This window comes from Amphiura filiformis, chromosome 1 (genome assembly GCF_039555335.1).
Source record: "Amphiura filiformis chromosome 1, Afil_fr2py, whole genome shotgun sequence".
NCBI classification, from domain to species: domain Eukaryota; kingdom Metazoa; phylum Echinodermata; class Ophiuroidea; order Amphilepidida; family Amphiuridae; genus Amphiura; species Amphiura filiformis.
Window position 1 is genome coordinate 34,051,003 of NC_092628.1, and position 13,347 is coordinate 34,064,349.

A 13,347-nucleotide genomic window follows, 5' to 3' on the forward strand; every position below is an offset into this window, starting at 1 on the left:
TCTATTTACTTTTATTTTGTAACGAATGTTTGTTGACGGAAATCTATTATGTCGAATGTCTGTAATTCGATAACGAAGACATATTACATCGAATATTCTATGTCGAATAAAAAATATACAACGGGCCTTATTACAAGGCCGGCCGTGCATAGGCTTAATCATGATAATATAACAAGATTTATAACAATTCAATATAATACCAGATAATACCAACTTCGCTCCTATTCAACTTTATAATCTCTCTTCATTTTACGTATTGAAATGTGTTTTGGTTTTGTTCATCGGGGGTTGAGCACCAGAAATGCTCTCACAAAATCAGCATAAAGTCGGAGTCTCAGATAAAGTTGACAAAATTGCAGCCCCACATAATTACACGTAGCTAATTTCTCTTACTAACTTTACTAAGTACTAGTGAAATATTATCATTTATACATTACAGATTCATGTTAACGTCTTATTTTTGTCTTATATAGGCCCTATACACAGCTTTTGACACCGGGTTTCGGTATAACCACTAGCAGGCTATACGTTGGTGCCCGAAATCTGAATTTTGATGATTTTTGCGATCCTCCCGATGGAAAATCACTTATGTTTTTAACTTATATTCTACTTACATTGTCCTATATGTACTGGATAACTTGACGAAGATATCATCATCACAGTAAGCAACAGAAGTCCAAGTAGCCACGATATAATTCCACATATTTTTAATTTAGTCATGTTGGCCATGATGTTTGTGGTTTAAATTCCATACTCGTCTTGCCTTCAATATTTAGTATACATTTTTAATATAATTTGAAAATGCAATTCTCCGCAGTTCTTTTATAACAAAAATTGCATGCACAAAATTATGCAGTGCTGTCAATACTGATCATATTTTAAGTAGTTTTTGGCGCAAGATCAGAATAAATAGCAGCGAAGGCGATCATTATTATTGATACATGTAAAAATGCTATGTACTCAAATGCCCGGGACTGTGTAAACGCTACTGACCAGTCTCTATTGTTATGCATAATAGTCATGATGCTGGAAGCCGATATCGATACATCGATTGCTCAGTGCCAGAAGTGGGTAAAAGTGCAATAGCTGCCATGTGCAGCTGCCATTTGTAGATGAGTGCAATAATATGTGCGTAAATTGGCAAATGTTGCACAGGGCAGCAAATGCACTAATCATGCTAATACACATTTCTGGCACTGAGCAGTCGACATGTTGAAATCAATTCTGAGATACACATTTTTTGCTTTAAAATTCAGTTTCTCGGCCAAATAAACAAGTATTCCTGAAAAAAATTGGTGTCAGTTCCAATTTACAATGTAATTATTATTTGAATGTAATGTTAAAGAGAAGTTTTGCACTCTAGCGCTGACAAGAACATGAGTGGTAGTTCATATATCATTAAATAGGCCCACATGTTTTGGCGCAACGTCAGCCTTCTATTCTTCAAATCTTTTCAGAGGGCGCACCACCAAATCACTCCACGATTTATGTACCAGTGAAATTCGGTTAAAATAGTCCACCGCTTATTTGAGCTTGTTGCGGCTTTATTTTCTAAGATAATTGTCAAAATTCGCCCGTTTTCAGCTCATTTGCTTCTGGCAAGTGTCTACATGAAGGAATCTGAGAAAAAATCCCAATATTTTATTTCAGAGGTGAAGTTTTGGCGCAAATTTGAACAACGTCCTGTTTCAAAAATGAGTGATTTTTTAGGGTTAAATTTGAAATGGAGCCTTGATCTTTGGTTCGAGTTGTATTTTTTCCTGAATGTATTTTATGCTTTCTCTCCCCCACCAGCTCCAAGTACAGATAAAATACAAAAAGCTGAAAAGGAAAAAAAAAAAAAAAAAAAAAAAAGATGTGGACACCGTCGGCTTCCCCCGTGTATTATTCGCCGGTGCCATTATCACGTGACTCAGGCGGTGATGGAAGCGATATCGCCAATTTTGAGGTCGCCATTGGATTAACACATAATCATGAAATCTTCACAAACAATTCTAAATTTGTTATGTGGTGTCAAAACAAAATTATCTTACTCTAAAACCGCCGGGGTACGACCGTGTACCACACTTCAAGTATGTTAATTTTCCATTTGCAATTGCTAACCGTGTATTTTGAATGGGGCTGTCAGCCCTGTATCTTCGTCAGCCTCGTACGTCACGTGTTGCGCTTCCTATGCCGCCTGACGTGACTGTAGAAAATGCTGCTGCCACCAGATATAGGCTAATTAAAACAGCGTATTACTATCAAGACTTATGTTTGAAAGCTGTCCTCAGATCGATGCGTGAAGTTTCCAGTCCATCACACTACGTGCTCTATATTAGTCCATGTCGATATTATCAAGACAGAGATTGCGTCTGATGACGTCATCTGTCAAAGTTGTTGATGATGACCCGGCGGTCGCGGTAACGGCACCTATTTTAAGCTTATTGTTAATTTTGCACCTTCAAACCGTACAAACCATCTCAAAAGTTAGGTCTTTATAGTAGGAAACTTTCTTTAGCGGGGGCACCATGTCAACAATGCCTAGAAAAGTTGCTTTTTGCCTTGTAAAAGTACGTAATTTTTCGGCATTTCCTGGTATCAGGTCGATTCGGCCCAAACCAATTCGTCCACAGTTGACTTGGCCATATGCCAATTCATGCATTGGCCCCAAGCTAAGTCAGCCACAAACCAATTCGATATTGACCAAAAGGGATAAACGATTTAATATGTTAATGAATATATGTGACCGTCCATCACGAAACAGCTGTAAAGTCGGCTGGCGGTCAATTTTGTTTTATTTCGTGTTTAGAAAATATATCATAAGCTTTAAAATGAAAAATCATTTGACTCCAAACGATACCCAGAAGTAAAAAAACAACGGGGTTAAGTGCACAACGTACAAAAAAGTGACTATATCTCATTAACCGATGATCCTACAGATATGCGACCACTGACTTTTCTGTTCCTTTTTGACATATGGTACGACTCTCTAAGATATTTGGTTAAAAATTTAAAAAAGTGACTATATCTTATTGACCAATGATCCTACAGATATGCGACCACTGACTTTTTTTTTTTGTTCCTTATGACTAAGGGAAAAGTTTGACATATCTCACGACTCTGTAGGAAATGATGTACATCATCATCATCATACATCATCATTTTATTTTCATACAAATCGACCCCGGAAATCGACATACAAAATATATATAAAAGACACAACATTTGAATGAGGAGATGCTCAAAAGGCCTGAAGCGAGCCCCCCCTTACACTGCCTTAAGTTACAACATACAATTACACAAAGCTAACAAATAAAAGAAAGAGGAGAAGAACATGCAAAGAAAGAAGCAATATAAATATTTATAACATTTCATATCTAGACATTCCACAGTTCACAGAAGAAATTGATAGTTGGAGTGGAGATGGGTGGGGATGGGTGAGGTCATTAAATAATGCCTAAATATTAGATGTAATTTTTTATTAGACTTTTCTTTATTTGTAACTTAAACTGGTTTACTGATTTTGCCATCTTTATATATTTATCAGTAATATTCCATTTCCTAGGACCGGCAGCTCACCGGAAGCCCGTGTTGTGAGGGCCACAATAACTGCGGCTACGTACCCCGCTACGTACAGATACGCGAACGCTGACTTTTTTTGTTCTTTATGACCTGAGAAAAAGTTCGACATATCACACGACTCTTTAGGATATTTGGTTTAAAGGATAGAGGGTTAAGTGCACAAAGTACAACGAATTGGTTTGTGACCGAATGCAAGACATCAAGGCATCTAAATATACAGATTTGGTGTAAGAACAACGGTTATGGAGAAAATCACGAAATAGTTAAATTTGGCCAACTTTTTTGTAGGCCTACATCAATATACAGGGTTCGAATTAGCATGTGGGCGAATTGGTTTGGGGCTGAATTGACGAATAGTATTGATATCGATATTGATATTTTTACCCACGTGATATTTCGATATGATGATTCGAATTGTCACGTGATCGTCAAACCTGTACTAAAGGTGTCAGTTCTGCAGGAACTGACACAAAAACAATAGGCCCAATTGTATATTTTGTGTCAGTTCCTGAGAACTGACACCTTAATACAGGTTTGACGATCATGTGACAAATCGAATCTGTGACATCAATATTGATATCGATATCAATTTAAGGTTGTTCCAGTTAAATTACATACCCATTATTCATTAGCTGTTCCATTTAATTTACATTCTCCCTCTGAAATAATGGCCCCAAAATAGCTGTTCCATTTAATTTACATACTCCCTCTGAAATGGCTGTTCCATTTAATTTACATACTCCCTCTGGATGAATATCGTTCCCCTAATCAAATTGCTTATTGTGAATTTCAATCTATCAAATTGCATAGCTTCACTGTGAATAAGAGTTATTATTTACCTAGCCGTGATTGGGCAAAAATCAGGCTTATTATGATTTGGGGGCAAAATTGAGCATTTTGACCGTTTTTTGGTGCAAATTTCTCAAAGTTTGGTCAAACATTTTTAAAAATTTTTAAAAAACGGTCCTACCTAGATATTTTTATCTGTTTTTTAAAAATAAACAAACAAAAAATTGACTCAAGATTTTTTTTTACGTTGTCCAAAATAATCTGGGCTAAAAAATAGTTTTTCTTCCAGTGGGCAATTTTGCCCAAATATGACCTCCCAGATATGAATTCATCAAGTCTTTACCATTCTAAATAAAATAGGCCTATAGGGCATACTTTTATATACTTTCTATACTAATAAAATAATGAGTTCTGTCTGTCTGTCCGGCTATGCGTTTCGCCGCGCTTCGACCCCGGGGCTTCGACGCATCGTTCCGATATTTCAGACTATGGGTACCGGGCGGGCGCTGTTTACCGGGTAGTTTTGAAGGTCATCGGAGGTCAAGGTCAAAGGTCAAAATTTCAACCTTTGTCCGATCGGGCCCAAACTTGGTGAATGGGATCTTGGATGGGATCCTTGAGAGGGCGCAACACTAAATCACTCCGCATTTTATGTAAATTCGGCTAATATAGTCCATAGTGAATATGAGATTGTAGCGACCAATGCACTGAAGAGTCTATTGTTCTATTGTGTCCGATTTGAGCGCTGACATATTGGAAAATGTTACCAATCAATATTAATGAAGTCGTGCGATCGACACCTACAACTGTTCAATTGGGCGACTTTATTGTTAGGTGCTTTTATTCATACATTGGGCGTATCGAGCTGTATCGGTTGGTCCGCAATTATATAGTATTATAGGCCTACAAGTATGATTTGCTTTGCTTTATTGATTGATTCAGAAATAGTATGGCTATATGGTTCTCGAGTTATCAGCAAATATATCACATTTGAGGTCCAGGGTAGACTCCTATATACGCGATGCTCATGTAAAATACTATGGTAGGCCTATACATAATAAAACACGATGACCGCGGCCGGCTAATGTCCTTAAAATACTACAGTAGGAGTGATATCATAATTACTTCAAATCCTTATGTAGACCTATTGGCAAACAATGTAGACAACTTACTTGTGTAGATTCTTATATCCGCCACACAGAGCGCACACTTTGCATATGCTGCTGAACTGTACGTAGCGAAATGGTAGAGCAAAGCGTATTCACTGAGTATAATCAAATGAGCGCCCAAACCAATTTGGGCGCTGCAATAGGTTTGTATTGTAGGCACACCGACATCGCCTGGCTAATAATTATTTGGTGCAGCAGAGACATTAAAATGAATACACGGGATCCATACACGTGAATTGCTATGCACGATTTTGATATCAGACGAAAATCTTCGGATACTGGGTTACAAAATGATGAATATCTCCCGTAAATGAATTTTTCTCAAGAAACCAGATGTGGTCTCATACACTTGAAAATTCGTGTTGAACAGATATTATAGTCGTTAGCGTGCGCTTTGAAAATTGGCCGTGCGCTTTGAAGTCAAAATTTGACCAAAACTCTCAATTTTATATTGCGTTGGTCCTATATGGACTACAGCGCGCAGCAGGCTATAGCGGCACTCACTCAAGTGGAGAGAGTATAACCATTGACCGCAATGTCGTATACAAGCTTGCTCACAGAGCGAGAAATCAATTACCCCGTCTATACAGTAGCCTTAGTCAAGTCACTTCGCTAATAATATGCATCTCATAAGGTCCGAATAAAATGGTCATAGGTGGCTGTCCCGGGGGGATCACTCACATAAATGGTCTGTACGCATGCGTGACCAAAAAAACAAGTAAAAGGGGGTGTTTTTTTAGGCAAGGCAAGTTACGCGCGTGACGTGTTTAGGGTCTAAAAAACAGTGATTTTCAAGAATAAGGGTAGTTTTCTGAAACTGGACAACTTGTTTAGGGTCCTTTTCAAATTTTTGGTAAATTATGAGTCCAAAAAGGGTACATTTGTTGCATTTTCACAAGCCAAAAACTCATTAGGGGGTAAATTCTACACTAAATTACCTTATTAAGGGGCTAAATTTGCTGGTAGGGTAAAACTCGTTTAGGGGGTGTTTGAAAAAAATTTGGTCACGCATGCGTACACTGGCATATTTGAGTGCCCCCCCCCGGGGTGGCTGTGGATTCAACCTACCATGGCGATTTCTACTATGAAGATATCGGGGCGATGTCACTGTGGTAGGTGAACCTCTGTTTTGTGTGCATGCGACAACTCACGCACACCCTTGGGATGGACTAGTACAAAAGGTACCTCTCGTTCGTATAGGCGCTTTTACGTGACTTTCGTTTCATCACTTATTGACAGTAGCCTGCCTATTATAGCGTTAATACGCTGGTCAGGTCAGTTACCGATTTAATGGCGGAAGCCCTTTGTCTCGAACAAAAGGTACCTCTCGATGAATAGCGTGTCGGGAACTCCAATTGGCACAAAGGAACAATAAAAGCGTTGTATCTATTTCTTCTCCTTCCGGTATAAACTCCTTGGTAATAGCGACCATATCTCTACCGCGGGTTCACTTAAAATCACTCAATATCGGCTCATTATGAATTCGACAAGTGTCTTTAATGATAACATCATACTGCAGTTACTGTCCGTTTTCCTATAGACGAATCCAAGTAGCCAAGTCATGGTCAGGATTTGGTCGGACATCTTTGGGTAGCCGCTAGCACCAACCTGGTGCTTTGAGCGTCCAATTGTGCAAATAAAAGCCGCCTAACACCTAGAGAAGATGCAAGGACGAGGAGGGTTAATAGAATAATAGCTAATAATATATATAATGGAGATAATTCCGCAGGTAATCCCGTCGCATCTATTCATACATATAGCCCTTTTGTTCGTACATCAATGCATAGATACCGCGTGTATTAATCCGATTATTATGTCACTTCAACAGCGAATAGACCATGCTGTGTGTTTTGTCGAAGGGAACTGTATTGTGTTATTCAGTATCGAAGTTACGTAATGTTACTATGTCAACGGGATCACGCGCTTGAGTTATGAACCACGATCGAAACAATCACCACACAAAGTATATGGCACTTGAAGGCATATCAAAATAGCGTGATCCGGTAACCAAGAGAATTACGTAACCACTTCGATGCTGAATTCTTTTGTCTGCCTGTGTTTTCGCGGAAGGTGTAAAACGGGTGATGGAATGCAGTTTAAAATTTCCGCCAAGGCCGAATCATTTCACATTTTGAGTGCATTGTAGCCGACGGCTACCCAACTAAAGGCTGCTAGTCAGGTGTAGGAATGCGTGTATTTGGATTCGTCTATACACAATACACAGTGCTCTCACCATTGAGCTGTGACCTGTACAAATCGTGCCATGTTAGAAGAATAGGCATTTGTCTAGTTAACGTCAATGTGTGAAAAAAAACCGGCCAATATTAAAAGTACTCTCAAAAACTTCTAGCAAATATATTCCTCTAACATGACCTAAAATTACAGATAGGTTAGATGCTCAGAAATATTCGTACTTTGGTAAAATAGTGAGTGAGGGCAAGACATAGCTAGCCAACGTCCCGTGTTAATTGAATGGAGATTTGACCGAAAATTTTGGTAAACGGACCGCTCACTTCTGAAGAATGCCACACGAAAACGGTACAAGCTACATTTAAAGTACTCTCTGTTCGATCATCATGATGAGTTTCTTACATAGTATGCCGAAATTTGGTACTGTAGGTGGTTGACAAAGGGTCGTACTTCGCTGATGAGTAAGTGACAGTGAACATGAAATTCAGCGCCCATAACCCAAGTTAGTAGCTAGTTAGTGGAGGCCGTCACGGGACTGATTATTGATTATTGAAGTGCCTTATTAATAGATACGCACGATTTAGGGCAAGAAAAAAACCCGGGACACTTTTAGAGACATCATCATCATCATCATCATCATCATCATCATCATCATCATCATCATCACGTTCTACATTTTTTCTAAACAACATACTGTTTTAATAAGATTTTTTTCTTAAAATGCATTTAACTATAATTATTGTTTAGAGCGTGGTGAAATAAAACATCACGATTTTCATCACAAAACAAATATAATGCATAAGAAATCGTTTGTTTTAGAGCGTGATGATGAAATAAAACATCACGGTTTTCATCACGAAACAAAGTAATACATAAGAAATCAATTTTTCGTGAGTGATGAAATAAAACATCATGATTTTCATCACGAAACAAAGTAATACATAAGAAATCGTTTGTTTTAGAGCGTGCTGCGCCCCCTTGTAACGGCCGTCGTTATGAACGCGTTCCTTTTACATTCTTCGCGCAAAATAAGAGATGCGCTTTACAAAATGTGTTCTATTTCAATCATGATGATAAACAAAGATTACAAAAAGTCATCCTCATGAAATATTATTGGAAAAAACACTTTATTGGCCGAGTAGGCGCCTGCAAAGTCTAGAATTGCGTCCAAAAATCCTCAAAAAGGCTCAAAAATGGATTTTAAGGTTAATAGACATTGTTAATCTGCATGAAGCCGTTTTGCTGAATATACAGTAGGCCTACGCAAAAAGATCGTAATTGTTACCACTGGAACGGGCTCAAACTTGGTGGGTCGAATCCTTCGTATGAGGGGAGCATGAAAAACATTATATGGAGGTCATCCGAGGTTAAAGGTCAAAGGTCATGGATTTCAAACTTTGTCCTATCAGGCTCAAACTTGGTGGGTGAATCCTTGATATGAGAGGAATATATGTGCAAAACAAAATTGAGGTCAATTGAGGTCAACCGAGGTCAAAGGTCATTTAGGGGCTCAATTTAAACTTTGCCCTATTGGGCTTAAACTAGGTAGGTGGAATCCTTCGTATGAGGGGAGCATGAAAAAAATTACGTCGAGCTCATCCGAGGTCAAAGGTCATCTAGTGTCAAAATTTCAAACTTCGTCCAATCTGGCTAAAAGTATTCTCCATATCATGGGAGCATAAACACAATCAAACTGAGGTCACTCGAGGTCAAAGGTCGCATGGGGTTAAAAATGTTAGAGTATGTCCAATTGGGCTTCAACATGGTAAAAAGAATCATTGATATGTCAGGAACATGTCATAAAGTCAAAAAGGGTCCTCAGGGTCAAGCAGCATCTCGATCATGCAACTGGTGCCCTAATAGCTACAGGGCCATACGGCTGCAGGTACACTAGTAGACTATAAACATAGCAGTTATGAGGCCCAAAAGTTTCCGTAAACTAATTTACAGGGTCATGATCATCCCATAACCATGGACATTTTGACTTTGAAGAGATACTCTGCAACTCCTCTAAATGAGGTCACACACAGTGGGGACATGGAAGAAAGAGATGACAGCTACCGTAAAATGGGGCTAACTTCGGTCAGTGGGGTAACTTTGGTCGGCAGGGGTGTCTATTCTTCCAGAAAATTGAAATTATTCCCTCACCCTACCACGCTGTGTCACATCCGTCCCCAGATTCTTCCCCAACTGAGATCCCCGAAAATTGACCCAAAAGGGAAAATTTTAAGCTGGTTGCTATCTACATGTACTTTTCCTTATTTTCTTGTTCGTTCCCTTCCCTGCCTGAATATACATGTGTGTTGTCAGACCCAGAAACTTCTTTTCTTTATACAACTGTTAGGCTAAGTTGTGAGTTGTTCTATTCTGTCTTTCCTGAAAACATCAAATTCTTTGCTAGATGGTACAGTCTGGACACTGCACCATTGCATCTAAGGACTAATGGTTCAAAGGGAAGACAGGCTGGCAAACACCTCTAGGCTCTATTATCTTCAGAGCTATCTGTGATTTATTATTTACAGGGGTGTGAGAGTTCAGCTTTTTTGTTTTGATTTTCAGCTTTTTTTGTACCAGTACACTTGCTCTGTATAAAAGTATATTCCCAAATCGCAGCTCTTTGCTAGGTGTTCTTAACTTTTTGCTAACTGTTTTCAGTGTTTTCAGCTCTTTTATTTAATTATGTGGTGACTCACATGCCCCTGATTTATAAAGCCTTAAGTTAGAATTAAAACTCTTCTGTAGCAGAGTTTGGAGATTGCAACTGAACTATTGCGTCTAGGCCTAGGGAAGGATATTCAAGGATTTGGATCTGAAGCTGAGGTTTAAATTAAGGGAAGATAAACTTGGACAATTGATGGTTCTGTCTTCCTTTAGAATCCCAAATGCTTCCCTAGATAGGCAGATGTCCAAACTAAAAAGAAAATGGATTGTGTATGAAATATGCAACGCAGAGCTCCCTACTCACTATTGCCCAGTCAGGGAAGAATTACTGACCCAACTTTTCCCTGTTTTATGCTAAAGTCCACGGTTTCCCTCAAAATAAGTATTTTTGTGATGGGAATGGGTAAAAGCCAAGGGACCACTACACATGCTACATGTATGCTAATGCTATGTACCCATTATAATTCTTCCCTAAATGACACTTTCATGAATTCACCTACCCTGTAGAGCAGTCACTGCCAGCCAGTGATCATCTATTTCATTCCAAAAATAGCCATAAAACATAATAAATTAATAATACATGTTCCAGTTATACATTTTTCCCCAAATTAGTTCATTTTAGGAGCAAGCTACCACAGCTCTGCAAATAGTAAGTCTTGTGACTGTTGTTTTAAATCAACTACTGTACTATAGTTCATTTTATTTTTAATCTTCCTTGAATCCTGTTGACTTTCTTCTGTTTTTCCCCTCTATTTTTTTTTCTTTTTCAAAATGCAAAATTCTTCCCCAAAGGGTAAAATTATTCCCTCCCCTTTGGGGGCGATTAATGGAAGAATAGACGCCCCTGTTGGTCGGTCAAATATCTTTTTTCAAATGGTCATATTTTTGTACAGCAATATTGTTTTTAGTCATATTTGGTGTCAATTTGTTAAGAAATATATTTGGAAGAAATAATAGTCGCTCATGTCCAATTTCCTCGAAATTTACGAACAAATCGGGATTTTTGACCAAAATGAGCATTTTTTTACATTTACATCAGAAGAATTAAAAATAGATATTTGTAAGCAAGGATGCGTGCTTGATTAATTTTGCAAGGTGTCAAATGTCACAAAAAACAACAACTTGCCCATATACAGCGAAGATCATTTTTTTTTTTTTTTTTTTTCTTCATGGAATGTAGGGGAAGGTGGGGCATAACGGACCCCCGGGGCAAAACGGAACCACATGGAAAAATAGGCCTTGGCAATACTGCCGTCTATGCAAATTATATTGAGGAACACAAGTATGGCTACGAGGATTTACAACAAAAATCTGAAACAATCCACTGACATTCGAGCAAGATCGAGTCAAAAAATTACTACCCGTCTGGTGTAAGATATGTAAATGTTTAATGTGCTGAAATTTTACTTCATTAATATCGGATTCCCAAATAATTGTGTATAGTAAACACGAAGGTACTAGCTTTGAGCTGTATGTACTGCATGGCCTATAGTGCTACGATGTATTTTGCATGCAACCTATTTCTAAAAAATCGGGTATGGGGCAAAACGGACCCCTAGGTGTGGGGCATAACGGAATAGGGTTCCGTTTTGCCCCGGGCGTTTTGTCTAACAGATGGGTTCCGTTTTGCCCCAATTGGACATAACACGTCTTCACTCAAGGAAATGTAGGCGTTATCTAGGGGCCTACTCGAGCATGGTAAACACTTCGCTGAAACATAGACATATAACTAGACCTACAGATAGAATTAATGATTAAAAGTTAACCACTTACTCCACAGAGATGGTAGGCCTACTTAATATTTCTTTCTAATCAAATATTGGTCATACATATTATAGGCCTACTAGGCCTATAAGAAGTTAACCACTCACTCCACAGAGATGGTAGGCCCACTTAATATTGCAACTGAATATAGGCCTACATATAACTAGGCCTAGGGCCTACCGATGGAACAACTGATATAAGTTTGCACCCAGGGTGCCGTTTTGCCCATAGGGGGTTCCGTTTTGCCCCGATAGTGGGGCAAAACGGATTTATTTATTTTTTTTTTTTTTTAATATTTCTTCATTTTTATAAAAAAATTGTAAGATTCAAGTTATATTGGTTAATGGTATATTAAAGGTAAATACAAACTTCAACTGAACATATAATTTTTACAGTCATATTACTTATGGTGACGTCACAGAGCATCCTCAAAGTTAAGTGTTCCGTTGTGCCCCCACCTTCTTCTTCTTCTTCTTCCATTGAGTACATCCCTCCGTAGTGGAGTATAGTCGTACTTGGGTGCAAAAGGTGCTTGGTCACGGGAACAAATTTCAACGAAATGTGCAGATAACTAAAAACATGGTGCAAGTAAAAAGATGACCCTGTGGCAGACTATCGGAGGGTGAGTGGTCCCAGACGGTTCCGGAGAATATCCAGTGACTGAGCTGACACCACAGTGATTGGTAGAGAATTCCAGATACAGATGGCACTTGGGAAAAACTGTGTTGATAAGACAGGATTCTGCAGTGTTGTTGTTTGAACTGTTGGTTGTGGCCTCTAGTCTGGTCTGATGAAGATGGGAACAAGTATGGTGGAGCAGCAGGAATGGCGGCAAGACCATGTACTATCCTGTACAGCACGATGATTTTGCTGTGGGCCCTACGTTCATAGAGTGTCTGCCATTGAAGACTTTGTAGCATCTGGGTTACGCTGCTCTGTTGGTTGTAGTCGGCCGTCACAAACCTAGCAGCACGCCGTTGGACCATGTCAATCTGGGCAGTCAGGTCCTGCGTATGAGGATCCCACACCGTAGATGAATATTCCAGTGTGGGACGAACATATGTCTTGTAGGCCAGTTCCTTGATCTTTGGGGAACATTTCCTCAGATTGCGGCGGAGAAAGCCGAGGGTGCTGTTGCTTTTGTTGCAGATGTTCTGAACATGCGGCTTCCAGCTGAGGTTACGGTGGATAGTGACACCCAGATACTTTG

The 13,347-nt window shown here is 39.0% G+C and overlaps 1 protein-coding gene across 1 annotated transcript in view; it reads right to left on the minus strand.

The window, feature by feature from the left end:
• Positions 1–1,803, minus strand: part of LOC140145988 (uncharacterized) — a 9,545-nt gene extending 7,742 nt beyond the window's left edge. The window contains exon 1 of the mRNA XM_072167727.1: positions 615–1,803. Within this exon, the coding sequence (XP_072023828.1) occupies positions 615–729 (115 nt within the window). The 5' untranslated portion in view covers positions 730–1,803. The remainder of the gene's footprint in view (positions 1–614) is intronic.
• Positions 1,804–13,347: the final 11,544 nt, after the last annotated feature.